General features: G+C 55.9%; 2 protein-coding genes across 3 annotated transcripts in view; one reads left to right on the forward strand and one right to left on the reverse strand.

Annotated features, from left to right (window-relative positions):
* Window positions 1-454: 454 nt before the first annotated feature.
* Window positions 455-16,029, forward strand: Mnt (MAX network transcriptional repressor). Its single transcript, XM_057774779.1, has 6 exons — window positions 455-1,321; window positions 6,085-6,670; window positions 7,109-7,150; window positions 7,303-7,414; window positions 12,443-12,635; window positions 12,826-16,029. Exons 1-6 carry the CDS (start codon window positions 1,249-1,251, stop codon window positions 13,590-13,592), a joined length of 1,773 nt encoding a protein of 590 aa, XP_057630762.1. The 5' UTR covers window positions 455-1,248; the 3' UTR covers window positions 13,593-16,029.
* Window positions 16,030-18,865: 2,836 nt separating this feature from the next.
* Sgsm2 (small G protein signaling modulator 2) overlaps window positions 18,866-21,114 on the reverse strand; it is a 39,740-nt gene continuing 37,491 nt past the window's right edge. For both annotated transcript variants that reach the window (XM_057774851.1, XM_057774850.1), the window contains 2 exons: window positions 20,595-20,762; window positions 18,866-20,423 (listed from right to left, as the gene is read on the reverse strand). In XM_057774851.1, coding sequence (XP_057630834.1) covers window positions 20,335-20,423; window positions 20,595-20,762 — 257 coding nt within the window. In that variant the 3' untranslated portion in view covers window positions 18,866-20,334. The remainder of the gene's footprint in view (window positions 20,424-20,594; window positions 20,763-21,114) is intronic.

Here is a 21,114-nt window from a genome sequence, read left to right on the forward strand (position 1 = left end):
GCACATTTTCTGTCTCCGCCCACATCAGACACGAGTGGACAAAGAATTTAGGGAAAGGGAAGGAATAGTTGATTTTGAATTGGAGGATGATGTAAAAAGAAGGGGATGGGCCTGAGCAGGACTGCGGAATTCCCCTTTAGGTGTCTCACCCTACGTTCACCCGGTGGCCTTATCCGCACCCGCTGAAACGACCCTGCAGACACTGGCCCTTTAAACAGAAGGCTGGCGGCGCGGGGTGTCCATGTGGAGCTGCTCCATGCCGTGTTGTCCTGCCCGCCCATTGGCGGGCGGCCCGGTGATGTAGCCTAATAGGATGCGAACGCACTGCGGGGGGAGGAACAGAGACAAAATCCGGAACGGGATCAGCTCTCCGGTCCCTCTGTCAGTACTCTAGCTGCTGGCTGCTGTCAGCTCCGCCCAGGGGCGGATCCCAGGGGAATTGCGACAGACCGGACGGCGTCGGGATTTAGGTCGTATCTACTTGGGCCGTAGAGACCTAAGGGTCAGATCGTAGGTTTCCCTGACTTGTACTACAGCTTTCTCAGATAACCGAAGCCTTGGGTTTTCCGTTCTTTCTTTCAGCAAGACAGATCTCGCCGTGAATGCCCCGAGCACACAACCCCGGTTTAACTTGTGGCTGGCCGCGGAGCAGGGAAGGGCAAGGCGGGAAAGCGGAAACAGCGCGGAAGCCTGGTTCCACCTTCTCGCCCCCACCCAAGCCACGTGTGCGCGCGCGGTGGGCGGGGCTATCCCTGGCGCGACCCCGCCCTCAGTGAGACGCCGAGGCCTTACGGGCGGGGGCTCCGGTCCGGGCTTTGGCTGCGGCCCCGGTGTAGTAGCGGGGGCGGCGGCCGGGGGCAGCGCGGCTCCTTCCCTTGTTGTGTGTGTCGGTGCCTCCTCGCCATCTTGTTGCAAAGCCCTTTCTTGTCGGCGGGACTCCGGGGGCTGTGGGGCGGGAGGCATCGGAAGGGAGGAAGAGGAAGAAGGAAGGAAGAAGGCAGTAACGCCTTTTTTATTTTTTGCATCAAATTTGATTTAATTTGCAAATTCTTATTTTGCAAATATTTTGGGAGACATTGATTTTCCTCCCCGTGCTCCCCCGTTCTTTCCTGAGGAGTGCGCTGCGCCGCCCAGCCCTGTCGCCCCCCGGAGGTGATCCCTCCCTCCTGCCGGCCCGCCAGCCTGACCTGTGCTTGGCTCACGGGCCGCAGCCTCGGCCCCGGCGCGCCCCCGGCTGCTCTCGGCGCGATGAGCATAGAGACGCTACTGGAGGCGGCCCGCTTCCTGGAATGGCAAGCGCAGCAACAACAGAGAGCACGTGGTGAGCGGCCCGGCTGGGCCCCTGGGGCACTGGGCAAAAGGGGAGGCCAGTGACCCCGATCCCCGAACCCACTGGAAATAGCAGGCAGGCCCCTCTACGGGCGACCTAAAAAGCCGGGCAGAGCACGGGCTCCCCACAAGAGCTGCTGTCCTGGAGGAGTGATGCGAGCAGTGAAAATAATTAATGAATTCATTAACATGCAAAGAGGGACCCAGGTTCTGCGGGTGCCACTCTAGCTGTCTGGCACCCCCCAATACACCTTCAGTGGGGGGCTCCTTAGGCGGGCGGCGCCCTAGGTACCATTGAGGATGTGTGAACCGGGGGATGGGGAGAGGGATGTTGATGTGTGGGGGTGGCAGACCCGCGTGTGCGTGCGTGTGTGCACCAAGATATGTGATGGGAGCCGGGGGAGAGCGGATGAACGGACGTGTACACGGGTGTGTGTACAGCACACGAGGGGGCGTGTGCGTAACTGGGTGGGGGTGGGGAATACTCTACGCGGAGCAGCTCTCTGGATTCCCTGGCTCCGGCAGGAGGGTGCGGGGAGCGCTCCCGGCAGATCTACGCGCTGCTTCGGGCGGAGGCGGCCTTTGCAGAATGAAATGACATCGCGTGTCTTATGATCTTGGCCAGCCCCGCCTGACCCCGCCTCCCAGAGCTGGGCTGGGTCGCACGTCTTGGTTTGGCCGAAAGCTGCGCTGATTGGGTGCATGTGAGTGTCCCGCGGGTGGCTGGGGGCAGTCCCCAGGCCCCCCTGCCTTGCCCTGCTTTAGCCGGTGTGGAATGTGGCGTGTCTGCGCGTTTCAAACCCGCTCCTGGCTGGAATGTTGCGTGTGCCTGCGTCCCAAGCCCGTTGGTTACACGAAGTGGTGACGTATGCATGCCCCGCCCACGACCACGTGCACGGGGGACACTCCCGCTGGGGACAGTGCTGTCGGGCCCCTCCTCGCTGCCTCGCGGTTGCCCGAAGGCGGGCCCTGGGCGGGGTTGGCGAAGGCCCGTGAGTCGGGTTGGGCTCGGGCTCCGGTTGCTGGCCACCTCCCAGGGAGAGCCTTTGCCCTGGGTAGGAGGAGCTACGTTCACCTTGGCTCTGGCCGGATCCTCCTGTTTTTGATCCTGTATGAGGGAAACCTTCAGAATCTCAGGGTGACATCTCCAACTAACATCTCCTCGCTGACCCACTAATGATGTCCCTAAGCCTTTCTTCTGGCAACATCCTGGCCACATTGGAATAAGTCAGCGTGAGAAGGGCAAACTTTGCGCGCCCTCAGAGGATAGAGGAGCGTTTATGATCCCTACCCCTTTTGGCGGTGGTCCCTAGCTTTCGAGTGCTGCTGAAATAGAGGCTGAATGGAAAAGACCTTAGCTTTCTAGATGCTTGCGAGGGCCTCAGTCCTAAAATGATAGGTGTGCAGTTCCCAGGGATTCCTGGTACTCCCACCCCCAGAACCCTTCAGTCGACAGTGTTGTGGTGGAGAGAGTTCTTCGCCCTCCTTTCCTTTCTTTCTTCCTATTGTTGCTTCAGTGATGAGTCATGCAGGAGGTAGTAGTGTGTGTGTTGTGTGCTCGTGCGCAAAGGCGCGCGCACGCCTGCAGCTTGTTCCGCGCGGCAGGGCGGGAGGAGTGGTAGCCGGCAAGGGGTGGAGGAGCTGCAGGTCTGTGGGCCTAGTCAGACCTACCAGCCTCTCAAGGTCAGGAGTCGGTGGTGACGTGCAAGACCCCAATGCTTAGATTTTTGCAGAACAGATGGTCTGGGGTATACACCCTCGTGCGCCTCCCTTTTGTTTTGGGCCCAGAGCAGGGTCAAGCAATGGACAGTGCTGGTGGTTAACCAGAATGACAAGTGTGTGGTTTCAGCGGCGGATGTGGGGAGGGGGAGATCGAGTCACCCGCAGTGACCATCAACAATGCAGTTCAGGAGCACCAATTATATCCCCACTGTGTACCAGGCAGTCTGCTAGATTTGATCAGGATTGACCCTACTGTTGCCTCTAGGGAACTCTTATTTCACATCCGTCTTCATCGGCGTGCAGAGTAAGGGAGAAGACCTCACCTGCTCCGTCAGGCCCAGAGCTGGCCAGCAAGATGGAGGGGGCTGGCGGATACAGCTCTGGCCAGGAACCTAGGAAAGGCCCCTTTCCTTCCAAGTATTGAGCTCTGGGGAGAAACCGAGTTTAGCTCTCAGGCCCCAGCTGCTTGGTGTTGGATCACAGAGTCTTAGACCATGGGTGGGTGCTGGGAAACCCAGTCTACCCCAAGAACTCAAGTACGAAGGCTTCCACAGGTTGAGACCTCCCCTCCCCGCCACACACACAGCTGACACCAACCTGCTGACAGAACAGCACACACTCTGAGGGATTCACGTCAGATAACCAACTCTGCACAGGGATGCTGTATCCTTTCCCTCGACAAGGTCAAGCCTGGCCTAGACCAGTTTGCTCATGTGACAAAACTGAGGCTGTGCTGCGCAAGTGAGTGACTGTGAGAGAAGAGGAAAGGGCAAGGCTGCCTCGGTGCCCAGAGGAGGACTTAGCTGCTCTCTGCCAGTCTTGATTGGAGGGAGCTGGCTGGTGTCTGGGTGGAAGCTGGAGAAGGTGTGTGTGTGTGTGTGTGTGTGAGAGAGAGAGAGAGAGAGAGAGAGAGAGAGAGAGAGAGAGAGAGATACACTTGTGGGACAGAGCATTCTTTAAAACGTCCTAAACACAGATTGTCCGTACAGGAGACCCCAGGACCGCTTGTGTGCTCTGCCCTCCTGTGCACTGGGGAGGGGACCCTGTGGGTAGGAAGTGAGGCAGAGCTAGGGGCAGGAGCAGGTAGCTCTGGACTGTGCGGCTGGTCATGGTACAGCCTCTGCTGTCTGGTTAGGGCTGACAGTGCTGGGTGTGGTGGAGCCGCATTCAGTGAGTCCTTCCTGTATCTGGGAAGCGTGTCTTCATGGTGGCAGGAAGGGAGGGGAGCTTTAAAATTCGGACTCAGCTTCTAGTTCAGTACCTGGCCTTGGGCTCCTCGCCTATGGTGATTTAAAACACTTGTCCCCAGGCCAGTGAGATGACTGCGAGAAAGCCGAACTGAGCTTGGTCCCAGGAACCCATGGTGGGTGAAGAGAAACGACCCGAGAATGTGTGTACCCTCGCTAACACAAAATAGAGATTCAGAGGAGTTGTATTAGGCCCTGAGCTGGAAGTGTGTGGACAGAGATGTTCTGAGCCCAGCTAGAGAATGGCTCTGAAGTTGAAACTCCACAGACTTCTTTGCCACTGGGGTTTGTGGGAAGCTGCAGTAACCTAAGTCAGTGCTGACAGAGAAACGTCTGGATGAGCTAGGCCTCTTTGGAGCAAGCCTGCCCTCCCCTTCCTGAAGGGCAGGAGGGATGGGAAGAGGCCAACCCATGGCAGCCCTCTACTCTGGCTGCTGGGAAACAGTTATGATTCCTTCCAAACACTTCCTCCCTACTTCCTCAGCTCCTTCCTTGCCTTGTGGGGCTGAGGTGGGCCTGCTCCTCTCACTGTTCCATGCCCAGAAGACCATGGGGTCTTTGCGCTGTGAAGACCTGAGGGGGGAACTATGCCCTCCTAGCCCCAGCCCCACATCCCTGTGATCCTGTTTGGGGGTTGTGTCCGTCCTCTGTTGTCAACATCAACACCACAAGCAGAAGGGCCTTGGGCTCCTTCCTTTACCTGGAAGATGTTAGGGAACCTGATGGTGGGGTCTGAGAGAAGGCCGGTTCCTGGATAAGGGCCCAGTCCGTTTTTGATTAGCTCTGAGTGGGTCTCACCTGCTGGGCTTTTAGTAGAGCTGCTGAAGGACGTGATTGTATTTAAAGGTTGCCTGAGTGCGGTGGCCCCTCCACCTCTGTGCCTTTACTTCTCTGCCTCCGCCCTTCCTAAGCTCTACTGTTCCTACTGTAACTAGTGTTGTACAAGGGACACAGCCAGGACTGAGAGAAATGGGTCCTTACCTGTTGGAAGAAGGGACAGCTGTGTTCATTGTTCTCTGAGGAAAAGTTGGGGCTTTGGACTTAGCCTGGGAGTAAGAAGTTCCAGCCCATTTTCTCATGAAGTAAATGTGATGTATTTGCACTGTGACCGGGGCTCTTGGGAGGAGGCTGGGGTGTGGATGTCAGAGGACACCTCGTAAGCTCCCAGTGACACAGGGCCTCTGGCCAGGCGTCAGGCTTGCCGTGTAACCCAGCAAATCATGTCTCTGCTCATTTTTTGTGAAACGGCCCGCTCTCTAACAGGTGTCTGGTAAATTCTGTGGCGGGTCTCTCCCTTCTCCTGAGGCGGTCAGGCCTATTGCCAGCTCAGACCTCATCGATCCCTGTGTACACCTTAGCATTATGTCCTTCTGGATACTCCTGTTGGTTACGTGTCTAGTTCTTGCAGCTCCAGGTTGCTGGGACTGCAACATCCCACCCCTCACTGCACCTGCTCACCTTCTCATGAGCCCCTGACTTCCCCTAGCCTGGTGCCCCTATTCCTTTTTTTTTGCCCCACTCCCTGCCCCAGAATGTGAAGTTCCCAGTGGCAGGGGCCAGGCTTGTGCTTTGTCTGCTCAGTGGTGCCTTGGGTGGACGTGCTTGGTTGGCTGTGTCTGTTTAGTGGTGCCTTGGGTGGACGTGCTTGGTTGGCTGTGTCTGGTGTCTCAGGCAGGGCAGGGTGTCACTGAACCCTAACTGGAACAAAGTTAGGGGTGGACGGTAGGTTAAGTAGGGGCTCAGCATACTGGGCTGTGCTAAGGCCCTGTGTGTTCTCTCTGCATAGAGGAGCAGGAGCGCCTTCGCCTGGAGCGGGAAAGGGAGAGAGAACAGGAGCAGAAGAGGGCAAGTACCTTGGCCAGGTTGGCCCATGCCCTGCCTGTGGAGGAACCCCGCATCGAGGCTCCACCGCTACCCTTGTCGCCACCGGCACCACCACCCGCACCACCACCACCTCTTGCCACCCCAACTCCACTGACTGTCATTCCTATTCCTGTAGTGACCAACTCCCCACAGTCTCTGCCCCCGCCTCCACCTCTACCCCCAGCAGCCCAGCCTTTACCCCTGGCTCCTCGACAGCCAGCCCTGGTCAGCACCCCTGGACTCAGCATTAAGGAGCCAATCCCCCTGCCCACCAGACCACAGGTGCCCACCCCTGCTCCCCTACTGCCTGATGCGAAGACCACAGTTGCCCCCACTGGCAGCCCCAAGCCTTTGCAGCCCCTCCCTACGCCCATCCTGACCATTGCACCACACCCTGGAGTCCAGCCTCAGCTGGCTCCCCAGCAACCACCCCCACCCACGCTTGGGACCCTGAAATTGGCACCAGCTGAAGAAGCCAAATCCAGTGAACAAAAGAAGAGGCCTGGGGGGTGAGTGAGGAGCGGCAGAGGGGCAGGGAGGATGGGAGACTAGGAGTGCCAGAGAAGGTACCCTGGCCAGCTAGCTCTTCTGGGAATGCCCTCTGCCACTTAGAAACACCTCTCCTCCTAATAAAGCACTACCGTGCTGATTGTGGGTCTTAGCTTTCTGTTGTCAGACCCACAGCAACACTGGAGATTACAGCAGGCATTTCCAAGCCTTTGCAGAAAGTAGATTCTAGAACCCTCCAGGATCCCTTTTAAGTTGGTCTAGTGGGATGGAAAGTTTCAGGGGTCATGGGTTATGCGCATCCAATGGGTGGATGGGCCCAACGCTTCCAATTTATAATGTTGGGGAAAAAAAAAAGCCTACGACACCTGGTCATTGGTGGTATGGGTGGCGTGGGTCCGGAAAGCCGGACCTGAGCCTCCTGTCTGTCTGGGTTTCAGGATCGGAACCAGAGAAGTCCACAACAAATTGGAGAAAAACAGGTGTGTGTGCACACTTGGGAGTGTGACTCTGGGCCCGCCCCTCCCGGACTCATCCACCCTTGGTCCCTCCAGAGCTTCTGTTGTATTTGTCCCTGCCTCCTGCTGCTGTGCCCTCTGGCGCTGGCTGACTAGTATTCACCCCCTTTCCCCAGGAGGGCCCATCTGAAGGAATGTTTTGAGACCCTGAAGCGCAACATCCCCAACGTGGATGACAAGAAGACTTCAAATCTGAGCGTGCTGCGGACGGCGCTGCGGTACATCCAGGTACGTGGGAGGGAGGCAGGGCTGGGCGACGCCGTGACGGCCACAGTGCCAGTTTCCTCCTGCAGCCGGCAGGCTCCCCCGCCCGCCTCCACGCGGGCGCTAAGCACATGGCCTGGCTGACGTCAGCGGGGCTCCCAGCCCGGGAGGGGGCGGGCAGGAGGGCGCCTGCGCAAGAGGGCGGCGGCGGCACTGCACTTTTCGGCCTTCCCCTCCCCCACGTCCGCTCAGCCCGCGGGTAACAAGGGCACGAAGCGGGCTCAGCACCTCCCTATCTGCAGTACCCGGGCAAGACTCGGACTCGGGCCAAGGGCAGTCACTTGTGGGGGAAATTAATCGGGAGGGACGTGGTGTCTGCGTTCACCTGGCAGCGCGCAGGGTTACGGTCGGGGTGGGGCACTGAGGCAGCTGGGGTGACGAAGCGGGGCCACTGAGCCTTAACTATTTACTGCCCGCGAGTGCGGGGAAGTTGTCCCTGCTGGTGGTGTCTCCACACTGGCTATCCTCTGCAACAGTGCGAGGTTGCTGTCGCCCTGGAAACCGCGCAGGGCTCCGCGTGCCCGGGAGGCAGCGAGGGGGATGGGCGCGACCAGGCTGGGCGGCGCGGGAGACCAAACCGTTGGGGAATGGGAGGGACCTAGCGCTCCCGGAGGCGCGCCCGGGGGGGGGCGCAGGGCGAGCTCCGGGGTTTCCGTCCACCCAGTCGAGATGCTCGCGGGAGCGAGGCTGCATCACAGCTTCCGTGGGAGGGGTGTCCGTACCCCAGCAGGGCTTTGGTAGCTGGGTCACAAGCCGGAGGTAACTGGACCTGGTGTTTGAAGCCCCTGGCAGCTCCTCTGAGGCGCGCGCCTTTCCGCCCGCCTCCCGGAGCTTCCCGGCAGCTGGGGGCGGGGCTGGCCGCCCGCGGTGACGCAGCGGACAGGTCCGCGTGGGTGCGCGCGTGCCCCGGAGGGGCGGGGCCTCGCTTGCGGGCCAAGGGGCCCGGCGGAGGCTGAGCAATGTCCTGTAGCTAATTTCCGTGATAATTTTACTGACTTAAGGCTTGGGTGTAATTCACTTGCCTTTACCAAAGCAGTCCCTTAGCACATCTCTGCCTGCCGTTATGCCGTGACATTTTCTTTGAGTTTCAGTTTCCTCATTTGTTGATGCTGAGTAGAAAAAAATAGTACCATAGAGATGGTAGAAGAATTGAAATTTATGCAAAAATTTTGCAGTCTCTAGACATTAATAGGAATTGTGACTGCGAAGTAGGAGCAAGGCAAGTACCTTTTTATAGATGTGTGCTTGGGAAAGAGAGCTTTGCATAATGTGTGGATTTGAAAATAGCTGCAGTAGAAGCAACAGAAGGAAGCTCCCTGGGATCAGGCCTAAACTGACAAGGAAGTGGGCGGGGCCCAGGCTGTTCCTGAGAATGCTTGCTTGACACCGGTCACAGAAGCAGAAACAGAAGTCACAAGATTCTGGAAACCCAGCCGGGCGGTGGTGGCGCATGGCTTTAATCCCAGCACTCGGGAGGCAGAGGCAGGCGGATGTCTGTGAGTTCGAGACCAGCCTGGTCTACAAAAGCTAGTTCCAGGACAGGCTCCAAAGCTACAGAGAAACCCTTTCTCGAAAAACCAAAAAAAAAAAAAAAGATTCTGGAAACCCAGCTGGGTGGTGGTTGGCGGGTGGCATAGGCCTTTAATCCCAGCACTTGAGAGGCAGAGGCAGGTGAATGTCTGCAAAGTGAATTCCAGGTCAGCTAGAGCTGTTACAGAGAGATCCTGTCTCTAAAAATTAAGAAACAAAAACAAAAGCCCCCAAACCAAAAAGATTCTGGAAACCCTGTGGGGCACCCGTTCATTTATTTGAATGGTTTTGGTTGTGCCCTGGGTTTGCTTCTGAGAACCAGAGACCAAAGAAGGGGTGGATTTTAGCCTGTCATTATTTGCCCTTGTAGTGAGCAGGTCCAGAATGTGCACATGCCAGGGACTGCGCCTTGACAGGTGTGGGATCAGGTTTGAGGCAGGCGTTATGAAAGTGTTGGGGAAGGACATTGGCAGAGGCCTGCATCATCCTGAGTGAACAAGGCAAAATGGATAGGGTGGTGGTTTGTTCAGCAGGAGCGAGGGAGAGACGTCCTTGGATGTACCGATGGTGGGAGGGTGACTTGTCTTGCAGAGAGGCAACAGTGAACTAGGTGAGAGCCTAAAGTTGGTCCTGGGAAGAGCAGTGGCAGGGGCCTTAAGGACGTACGACTTCGGTAGTATGTCCAGAAGAGAAAGGTGTCGGAAGGTCTGTCCTGATGCCACTTGCCCTTAATCTCACCACTCTGGAGAGAGATGCAGGCGGATCTGAGTTCCAGATCAGCGAGGCTTGCAGAGTAAACCCTGTCTAAGGGCAAGGGGTATCATAAAGGGGTGTGGAGGTCCCAGGTAGTCTCTAAAGTTGCCTGGATGTCGTGAAGGGTTTGGAGAAAGGCACAGTGGACAGATACAAGAAGAATAGACATGTATCCAGATCGACACCTGAAATAGGTGAGTTTAGAACAGAGAGCTCTGGCTGAGAAGAGGACTTAATTGCTAGCACCGCAGAGCAAAAGTGAAGCCTGTGGACTAACCTTTGATCCTTGGGAAGCTCGCAGGGGTCTCCAGGCCTGTGGGCTTAACTGTGAAAGAGAGGGTGTTTGGCCCCTGATGCTTTATCTTCCTGAACCACAATAGAGCCTCCCTGCAAGCAGTGGGTAGAGTTGGGGATGGCGCTTCCCGCCGGCAGTCTCAGGGTTCAAGTGAGGTTCACCAAGGGCCCATGGTTGATGTGACCTCCTCTGATGCCATATGCAGTCCTCAGTGACGGAGCCAGGTGAGAGGACACATAGGTGTCATGTGCGCTTGCGTGTTAGGGTAAAGACAAGGTCTTTCCTACTATTTCTAGCAGAAATATGAGGAGAAGCAGGTTAAATTGAAGTCGGGGTGGTAGAGGGGACACTGGGGTGTGGAACTAATGACTGGTGTGTCAAGGCCAGCATGGCATGATCGTTTGAAGCATTTGCTCACGGCATCAGAAATGTCCAGAGATTGGGGCCACTGGAGGACTGTGGGGAAGTGGGGTCTAGTGGTAAGGGGGTTGGATGCGTTGCTGTACCCGGTCAGGAGAAGCTGCTGAGCTGCTGCTAGATCATGGAAACAGGAGACTGAGTCTGCTGGGTTCCCTTTGACGCAGGAAAGGTCAGGTAGAGGCTGACATCCTGAAAGGAGGGTAGCAGGCACACAGATCATTGTCGGCCATCCTCGTCTGCCTGAGCGAGCATACTACTGGCCGCTGATAGGGTCGAGGATGGAAATGGACTGTAGAACGGCCCTGTAATCTCTCACTGACGGGACAGGGACTATGTGTGGTCCGGTGAGCCAGGGCTAATGAAGGCCCATCGGACAGACTCCTATCCAGTGCTCAGAGCAGAGTAGGGGCACGGGGACAGGCTGCGGTAGAAGGGGATGCTGACAAGGCCCTGGCCCGGGGAAGGCTAGTAGAGGAGCTTGGGTTCAGGTGTGATCTAGGAGTAGAAGGACCAGGTGTGGTCTGGTGAAAATGTCTCGAGGCTGAAGGAGCCAAGCAGGTCAGCTGGGGCCTACACTGTAGAAGCTGAGAAAAACCCTTATCAGCTCTCGCACTTGCGTGTTCACTGTAACCGTGTGTCCCCTTCCCCTGCAGGCGTCATTGAAAGACAGACTGGACCTCCCCCCTCCACTCACACATGGGGGGCAGGAAATGTAGGCGGGGGATCCACATCAGCACAGACAGGGTTCAGAGACAACCTCGTGTGTAGAGTGCTCCTGGTCTCTGCACTTAGAGGTGATCCTGTGCTCTGGAAGTTAGATGTTCAGGAGCAGGTTGAGAAATGGACTCTGGAGTCAGCAAGGGTAGGAGTGTCTTGTCTGCCTTGCCTGATGGACACTACAGGATTGACAAACCTAGGCTGGGAGACAGAAGAAGTGGGCTAAAGTGTTGGGGTCTGGAGGTCATGGAGGCACTTTTTGGTAGGCAGCTGACAACTGGGATGTGAGCTGGCCTTTTGGAGCAGTTTCTAAGCCTGGGCAAAGCGGTGAGGCTTCAGAGGGGGTGGGGCCCAGTACAGAGGGGGCACTGTGGGTAGACTCCTGTGTTCTGAGGGAGGCAGAAATAGTCTGTGATGAGGAAGGGCTGGTGAAAGTCCCTAGGGGTGTACAATCAGACTTGGTGTGCTGTGGAGCTCCCCAAGATCCTTTGTTGTTGTCAGGTGGGGCACACCACAGGTGTATCAGGTTCAGTATCCTGTGGGGTCTGGAGTGTTGTGGGCAGGGTACTGCATGGGGAGCAGTGTGAAGTACAGGCTGGAGGAAGCGTAGTTGGTTAAGGTGCGGCTGACTTCGTTGCCAAGCAGATGGAATAGCCTGCGGTAGAGACCGTGCTGTCGTAGTCTAGCAGGTAACCCTCCCGGGACACAGGTAGCAAGGAGATGCGTGAGTGGTAGAAAGAAGTGCAGGTTCTTTGGGGGACGGTGGCTTCAGGGAGTGAGGCTAAAGATGAGTGGTGGAAGAGGCCAGGAGGGAGTGAGAGGGGTTGAGAGACTATGAAGCTGTCCCTGGGGACCCAGTCAGGGTAGTGTGGAGAAACATCCCAGACTTGGATCAGTGCTAGCTTTCGATGGTGCCTGCTTAGGTACCCACAGTGACTCAGATGCTGGTTTGGGCGGAGTGATGGGATAGGAGGCAGGGTGGCCTCTCAGCTGCTTTGGTCACTGCAGATTGTGCAGTGGTTCTCAACCTGCGGGTCATGACCCCTTTGGGGGGGGAGTCATATATATCAGCTACTTACGTTAATCCATAACAGTAACAAAATTACAATTGTGAAGTAACAAAATAATTTTATGGTTGGGGTCACCACAACACGAGGAACTGTATTAAAGTGTCACAGCCTTAAGAAGGTTGAGAACCATTGGTTCAGAGGTTTTGAGGCCTATGGAGTCTGTGGCTGCTGCTAAGGGCACCCTGCTGTCCCTTGCCCTGTCCCCAGTCCCTGAAGAGAAAGGAGAAAGAGTATGAGCATGAAATGGAGCGGCTGGCACGGGAGAAGATTGCCACGCAACAGCGCCTGGCAGAGCTCAAGCATGAGCTGAGCCAGTGGATGGACGTCCTGGAGATTGACCGTGTGCTCCGGCAGACAGGCCAGCCTGAGGACGACCAGGCCTCCACCTCTACAGCCTCTGGTGAGCCTTGGCCCCTGTGCTGGTCCTCCCACCCTCAAATGTTGTCCTTAGCTCCCCTGAGGGTCTTTCCTGCTAGAAAAGAGGCCATCTGTCCCAGCTCCATCATACTGACCTCCAAGGACACCTATGCCTCCAGCCGCTTGTTCCTTAAGCTCTTCTGACCTGCTCCCTGCCCTGTGTTCCCTGACAGAGGGTGAGGACAACATAGACGAGGAGATGGAGGAAGACCGGGCAGGCCTGGGCCCACCTAAGCTGAACCATCGTCCCCAGCCGGAGCTGCTGAAATCCACCCTGCCAGCCCCCAGCACCACCTCTGCGCCTCTGCCCACCCACCCGCATCCTCATCCTCACCCAGTGGCCCTGTCTCCTGCCCACCTCCCTGTACAGCAACAACCACCACAGCAAAAAACCCCTTTGCCAGCCCCTCCTCCCACACCAGCTACCCCGACCCAGACCCTAGTACCAGCTCCAGCACATCTTGTGGCCACTGCGGGGGGCGGCTCCACAGTTATCGCCCATACAGCCACCACCCACGCCTCAGTCATCCAGACTGTGAACCACGTTCTGCAGGGGCCGGGGGGCAAGCACATCGCCCACATTGCCCCCTCCGCCCCCAGCCCTGCTGTGCAGCTGGCACCTGCCACACCCCCCATTGGCCACATTACAGTGCACCCAGCCACCCTCAACCATGTGGCCCACCTCGGCTCCCAGCTGCCCTTGTACCCACAGCCTGTGGCGGTGAGCCAACCTGTGGCAGTGAGCCACATCGCCCATACCCTTTCGCACCAGCAAGTGAATGGCACAGCCGGGCTGGGGCCCCCAGCTACTGTCATGGCAAAGCCAGCTGTGGGGGCCCAGGTGGTGCACCACCCCCAGCTGGTGGGCCAAACAGTGCTCAACCCTGTGACTATGGTCACTATGCCCTCTTTTCCTGTCAGCACACTCAAGCTGGCTTGAGAATGAGGCCACTTTGGCCCCCAGTGGGGGCAGGGAAGGGGGACCTGACTGTCCCTCTCCCACCCACCAGCTCCACACATTCCAGCCAGGCCCGCCCCACCCACACCACCCCCAGGCCTCCTAGGGGAAGGGGGTGCAGAGACTCTGAGCCAGGGGAGGGGCCCTCTAGGGAGTTGGGTGCAGGCAGAAGTTGTCCTGCTGCACTAGGACTCGGTAGACGTGAGGACGCTTTGGTGGACATACTGCCTGCCCAGCCCGGTGCCACTCCTGCCTCCCTACCTTGTCCACCCCGAAGTCTGCGCTGTGGCTATGTTCTTTGGCTTCTTCCCTGGCCTGCCTTCCTGTGCTGTTGCTGCTATTCCTGTCGGGTGAGGTGGTCGAGCTTCCTGGTCTCGCCTCCCCTCCCCAGCCTCAGAGTCCTCTGGGACTTCTGTATGGAAATAAAGCCCCAGAAAAATGAGGAATGGGTGGTGAGGGGCCCAGCTCTGAATACAGGTGACAGATCCTAAGATCTGGAGTGAGGACAGGTGAACGCCTGGGCCTGGGGCGCTAATTCACCTGTAGTCACTGTGATTGGTTACAGTAGAAACTGTTTAAAATGAGCATCAACCAACAATAAACAAAATGCAGGCTGGTGCCAAGTTTTCCACACCTGCCCCTGGGCTTTGATCTCTAAAGAGCAGGCTGAGCTTAGGGCTGGGGAGGTGGTGCTGGCAGTTCTGCCTCCCACCCACTAGACCTGGGAGGAACTCCGTCCTTGGACTTGTTACTCACTGGCCTAGTTCCTTGCTCTGTCCAGTGCTTCCCCAGGCCTCTGGTTTAGGTACTGCCTTCAGCTTAGGAAACATGGACCAGCAAAGGGCTCCAGGAGCTAAGCCACTGCTGAGGTATCTGTGAGCTGAAATCCTGGGGCTTTTCCCATCTCCTCCTCTCAGTGGCAATTCTGAGGCCCCTTCCTGGTGGGTGATGCACTCCACTGTGGAAAGGGCCTTTGCTGGGCTAAGACAAGGCTCATTGGGACTGAGAAGAGTGAGCGTCCTGTGCTTAGGGATGCTGTCTCCTGCCTCTGCTTTTGTGGACCGCTTGGCTTCCCTTTTTAAGTGGATATTTATTATAAGTGGCCTTGTGTCAGACACTCAGTTACACGTGTGCACATTCAGCTCCCCACTGGACACTCACCAATGGCCTTTCAGTGTGGGGCAGGAAGCAAGTGTCCCCAGGTGTGAAGTTTGCACTGGGGCAAGTCAAGGGGCCAGGAGGGCTCAGGGTCCTTCAGAATACATTGTGAGCAAGACACTGGGGGCCAGTGGAGGTCTTGAATACATTCTCCCTTGAAATAATGACTCCTCAGACGCTTCAAACTCACAGGTCCTTCTGGCCCTGGAAACCTCCCAGGGCACTTTATTATGTTGCCAGGGGTGGGGAACGGTGGCTAGGACCAGGTCTCTACCCCAGCACAGAAATCCCCACCCACAAGCTGGCGGCCTTCCTGCAGCTGCAGCCACCTCTGCCCACACCCAGGCTCTGGGGGCCACCTCCGCTCTGCTCTGTGGTGACAAAGCAGAGTCTGGTGCTGGCACAGTCAGGCCACTTGAGCTCGCCCCCACCCTCTTCCCCTTTTGTGTCTTGAGGCCAGTTCCAGAGTTCCCGCCATCGTGTTGGCCAGTAGGCCTGCACAGATACCTCATCACCCCCTCCCCCACCAGGGGTTCCTCCAGATCTAGTGCCGAATGACCATGTCCAGATTGGTGATGATGGCTGTTGTTGCTGTTGTTGTTGTTTGTGACTGCTGTGTGCCCGACTGGGCAGCCACCTCCCAGCCCTTTCGTGGGCATCTTCCCTTTGAGAGCTGTTAGGACCACATCTGTCCTCACCCTGTGGGACCGCCTGGCCCTTCCCTTCCTATCCCTTCCAGCCTGGGACACACACACATACACACACACCTTACCTCTCATGCGTGTTTGACCTGTGCTGTTTGGAGTGGCTCACTGCCTGGGATCTTTACCTCGGGGAGGAAGGGGGGGGAAGAGTGGTTCCCTGGGGGCCAAAGAAGGGCAGAGAATGCCTGGAGGGTAGTTGGGTCACCATAGTCTCTCTAGGAACAGCTGCTCCTCCCCCCAATCCCAGGGTCCCAGTCCCCAAAGAGGTGGCCCTTGTTTACAGTGAGGACTTGGTCACTGTGTCTCTGTTTCCTGAAATATGAATTGTAGCGACCCCAGACTGTAGAGATTTTTATGTGTTTGGGTACATCTGCTGTGTGGGAAAAAAAAAACTACAAAACCCTAATTTTGTACATATTGTATTTTTACTATTGAACTGTATTCTAGTGGCTGTTCATGCTCTGAGACTTTAGGTATTGAGACATGAATACTATCCATGTAATAAGCACTTGCCTGGAATAAAATATAAACTGAAATAAATCTGCACTGAAACCTGAGACGGAGCTGCTAGCCTACAGCATCTGGGTCATCTCATTCTGAAAGGCAGAGGCCTACAGGAACCGATTAGCTGGAAGCAACAAGGCATGAGGCAGGAGGATGAAGAAAGTTGGGTAATGACCCTGGGTTACATAATTAAAACCCTGGTAATGGGGTTCCAGAGGTTGCTCATCAGACAGCATTTGCTGCTCTTCCAGAGGTCACTGGTCGGGTCTCTAACACCCACTGCAGGTGGCTCACCACTGCCTGTAGCTCCAGTTCCAGAGGCCCTGACTCCCTCTTGTGGCCTCCATGGGCACCTGCGTGTATGTGACAGCATACATGGATGAGCCGGCATTTTAAACAGCTTGTTAAGGGTTGGAAAGATGGCTCAGTACTTAAGAGCACTGACTGTTCTTCTGGAGGACCTAACTTTGAGTCCCAGCTCCCAAATGTAACTCCAATTCCAAAATATCTGATGCCATTTTCTGACTCCTGTGAAGATAAGGCACACATGAGGTACAGACATACATGCAGGTGAAACACACACATACACCCCTTAACAGAGCAGGGTGGGTGTGGTGTAGTGGTGCATACCTCTGTAGGGACTAGAGGTGTGTACCAAAGGCAAGTGGACCTCTGAATTGGAATCCGCTTGCTCTACAAAGTGAGTTTAGGCCCGCCAGGGCTACAGAGAGAGACCCTGTCTTGGAAAACCAAACAAAAACATCAGGGTGGTCTACTCTTAACTCTGAGATGTTTGTTTTCTGAGACAGGGTTCCTCTGTGTAGTCTTGGCTGTCCTGGAACTCCCTCTGTAGACCAGGTTGGCCTCGAACTCACAAATAACCACCTGCCTCTGCCTCTCTAGTGCTGGGATTAACACTTGGCCACCACTGCCTGGCTATCCTGAGATGTTTGAGGAGCAGCCACTGGGCAATTTTAGGAAGGATCTGGCCTCACAATTGTGACCTCATGCCTTAAGCTCTAAGACTACAGTTCTATGTCCTCCTTACACTTACACAATGCCATATGCTTCCTCATTATCTCAAAACATTGTCTTGTTTCATTTTTCAAGAGCCCAGTGGAATAAATAAGGCAAGAACTAGTCCTTTTGAGCAAATTAGAAATTAAAATTGAGCTGTCAAACAGTTGTATCTCCTTGGTTAGGAGTACAGTTCTAAGCTCTGCTCAGTCACCTCAGCACCTCTGACCCAGCCTTTGGGAATAGGTAGCAGAGGCTATCCCCCAGGATCTGGGTACAGATAGTGAGGGGCTTGAGGGCTACCCCAACCACTTTGGGTTCTGATAATTTGTTCCACTCTATGAAGCTGGATGAGGCTGGAGGTCCAGGGCCAAGATCTCAGCTGGGCAGAGAAGACCCTGCAGCTCCATCTCTCCCCAGCTTAGCTTTAGACAAGACCATTTTGGAAGCAAGCGGTGGGGAACAAGATCAAGGAGCCAGGCTCCATCTGACCCTCAGCCTCCTTTCTAGGAAAGTGTGTGTGTGTGGTTGTTACCCTCAGAATGAAAATGCTGGCCGTAAATGACCTAGATTCTTGTTTTCTGGAGGGCCAGTGTGCTAAGACATGTCAGTTCTAATTTCCCACTGCCAGCCTCATCAGCCTGACTCATAAGGTGTGGGCGCTCTCTGCTGGTGGCGTCAGGAAGAGCTTTGTCCTGGCCAGCGGGGTAGCAGGTAAGAAGGCTAGGGTTAGGGTTAACACTTGGAGAGTGCTCACTAGGTCTTGGTACTGTGCCTGGTAACTTGTGTACTGGGCAATGGGAACAGAATCAAGCCCTGCCCTGGGAAGATCACCTGATATATGGGGCCGGATGTACAGGATGGGCAGCGAGTCACTTAATCACACGTGCTCAGAGCTCCTGCTCTCTAAGAGGACTCACCAAAGAGGCAGTCATGAAGCCCAATGCACCAAAAGGCTGGCCCAACCCTCCAGAGACCCCTTTTGGCCATGGAGTCCCCTGTAGTGTCTATATGGGGGGCAGCTGACATTCTAGATGGAGCAGGGAAGGTGGGGTATAGAGGAGCCAGGTCACTCCCAGGTTGGTTTGCCAGACCTTTGGTGAAGGTAGTTGCAGCAGAAGAATTCAACAATCACCCAGGTATAGAAACTGCGAGGGAGGGAGGAGTTTCCCTAGAGGGCTTATCACGTCCCCTTATTCAAGCTTCATGTGTCCTGATTTTCCCTGGCCAGCTTCGGCCATTAGCCTGTGCTGTCTTAACAGACAGGGCCAGATTGCGAGGGCTGTGGAAGAGACTCCTTAGCTTTTGAGAAGCTGCCAGTAGACCGTAGAGCTCAGAAAGCAGGACTGACAGGGAGCTAACGATATTACCAGAAGAACTCTGGGGCGGGGCAGGGCAGGACGGGGCAGGGCGAGGGTTCTAACCAGGTCCTTTTCATGCCTTCACAGGAGCTGTACCCTCTAGTCACCTGCCTGAGCCAGGCATCTCAGAGATACGATCAGTGGGTAGCAAGGGGCTGCGAGAGCTGGCGGCTCGTGCCATTCCTCATTAGGTCTACTCGCCCTGCTAAGCTGGGTGAGGTGTGGGTAGGCTAGTGGAGACGGGGGAAGCCAAGGACATACCCCAACTATACAGACTGGAGGCTCCATTGGTCAACCCAAGATAAGACCATGGTTCTGGGATAAGGTCTGTGGCATTCTGGGTAACTGACTTTCTAACTAGCCCATGCCATGAAGGCCCCTCTTTAGGAAAAAGTTTGGCTCTCTTACACCAGTCTTGCTTTTTTTGAAGCTCTTGGATCATGGCATGAACAGAACTATCCAACACATGACAATTCTATGTCCAGCTAGTACCACAAATAGCCATCAGGGCTTCAGGCATTGCCAAATACATTTTATTGGCCTATTATATTGAAGAGTATAGTTTCTGAGCAAAACAAAATCAACTGACCAACCAGATGAACAAACAAAAAACAAAAACAAACCCTCAAACCCCATACACTCTGCCCCGCACAGAACCAGAGTCACTAAGGCAGGCACACATTGGCCACCATGCTTGGTGGAGGTCAAGGAATCATGAACAAGGGTAGGCTGGCCCCGCACAGGCCGTGCAGTGCAGGGGCTAGGGAGGGCATTGCCAGATGCAGAAGGCTGCTGGCCCTTTCTCATGTTTTCCAAATGCAGTAAGTCTGTGAACCTGGGTGACTTCTGGGCAGGAGCCAGGCAAGTGTGGCCCCCAGGTCCCAGACAGAGTTTGCATGTGCTCGGGTGGTGGGGATGACAAAAAGCAGCATGCCTAGGCCTTGGGTCAAGGGGTGTGCCTTTGGTGACACCCCTGCAAACTCCTCCAAGGGCCTTCTGGGTTTCCAGGCCTCTCAGCACCCCGAGAAGCATGTGGAAAGTCAAGCTGGCCTTGCTTCTCACCAGGGATGAGCTGAGAATACCCAGGTAATCCCCCCTCCCTCAGCCCCAGGAACTCATAGATGTCTGGAACAGGTAATGGGTACCCTGAAGCTCAGAGGCTTGGCCTTGGAAGGAGGTTGTGACAGGATTGCTTTCCCACAGAATCTCCCTGGGATCCCTCTGGAGAGCAGGCAACACCCACCGCCCTCCATACCATACAGCGAGCAAATGTGCTACTTCTGCGCAGTCTTGGGGATTTCCAGTGCACAAAGAGGGCAGGGTGAGGAGTGGCACTGTACAGACATGAGTGGGGGGAGCTCATGGGGCTACTCTGGTGGCCAGAGACTATGGCAGTGCTGCTGAGGTGGGCTGCTCCCATCCAGGGCCCACATCTGGCTGCCCCCGGGAGTCTCAGGAGAGCGTGAAAGACAGCCCAGTCTCCTGACCCCAGGACACATGCCTGAACAGGCGGCTAGTTGAGACCACAAAAGGTCTCAGGAGAGATATGGCACAGAGCTCCTTGCCCCATGCAACTTCTGCTAGATGAGGCTCAGTCCACTGTAGACCCCACTAACCTTACAGAGCCCCAGGTTGACTGGAAGAGGCATTGGAAACAGTCCAAACTGAGGCTTCAGGTGGCAGTGGGGCTATTCTGTGGTTTGAGAGGGAAACAAGAGTAGTGGTCCCCCAAGGCGGTCACTCTCCCTGAGGCCAACCCTTCCCACCCAGTCATAACCTGCAGGCATCCTGACCCTCACTTGCCCTGTAGGGCCAGCACTGCCCATACTCACATCCCAGGCTCACAGTCACTTTGTTAGGTTACACAGCTGAGTGGGCAGGGTTGGCAGGGGTGGGGTAGGGGATGTGGGGTGAGGCAGTCTGGGCTATGATGACCTCGGCCTCTCCCTGCCGGAGCTCAGGGGCCTCTGGCTGCAGCTCTCACTTGTTGTCTATGAGCATCTGCACCTTGTGGACGAGGTCCCGGGCAATTCGCAGGATCTCCTGGGCGTCATGGCGTTCAGCCCGTTCTGGGGGTAACATGGATAATTGTGGGGAGTTTCTACCTGCTATGCTCTTGACATCTGCCTACGGGGAAGGAACCCTGGAATTCCTGAAAACCTTCAACTCTGCCCAGTCTGGAACTTGGCTCCCATCCCTGCTGGGGGTGAGGGAGCCGGAAAGGCTGGATCAGCTCATACCATTGAAGAACTTGATGATGTCGGTGAAGTCCATGTTGTTGTCACGTATAATCTCTCTGTAGGCCTCCACCAGGGCCAGGGCGATGAACAGGACAAAGTGCTCCGACGAGATGTGCCTGGCGGCCCAGATCACCTCCCACACTGCGAACACGTCCTCATACAGCAGCTCTGGGGACGGGAAAGAGCTGGCACGGGCCGGATTCTCCACTGCACGCAGCCTGGCTCGCCCGGCTCCAGAGCGGCAGGCAGTTCTATCCCCTACCCCAGACCAAGACCCTGTCCCTTTCCTTGCTTATTTCCGCAGACTGTGTGTGGCACTCTCCCCACTTTTAGTGCTCAGAGAAGCTGTAGTTTGAACAAGGTTCAAAACCATCACCTGTGACAAAGCAAGCACTGCCTGTCCTGTGGAGACCATGTAAGAAACGTGGGCCCAGACAACCTTAGCAGAACTCAAGCTGGGCAGGGGCAGGACATAACAGTAAGCAGTGAAGTTAGAATGCCACTGATGTAGGGGAAGAGG

The sequence above is a fragment of the Chionomys nivalis genome, chromosome 7, assembly GCF_950005125.1.
Source record: "Chionomys nivalis chromosome 7, mChiNiv1.1, whole genome shotgun sequence".
Lineage (NCBI taxonomy): Eukaryota > Metazoa > Chordata > Mammalia > Rodentia > Cricetidae > Chionomys > Chionomys nivalis.

Excerpts from the sequence above, each read along its gene's own strand:
- Mnt (XM_057774779.1), top strand. The coding sequence starts at position 1,249 with ATGAGCATAGAGACGCTACTGGAGGCGGCCCGCTTCCTGGAATGGCAA. Across the intron at positions 1,322-6,084 it reads GCAACAACAGAGAGCACGTG|AGGAGCAGGAGCGCCTTCGC; the intron begins GTGAGCGGCCCG and ends CTCTCTGCATAG. Across the intron at positions 12,636-12,825 it reads CTCCACCTCTACAGCCTCTG|AGGGTGAGGACAACATAGAC; the intron begins GTGAGCCTTGGC and ends GTTCCCTGACAG.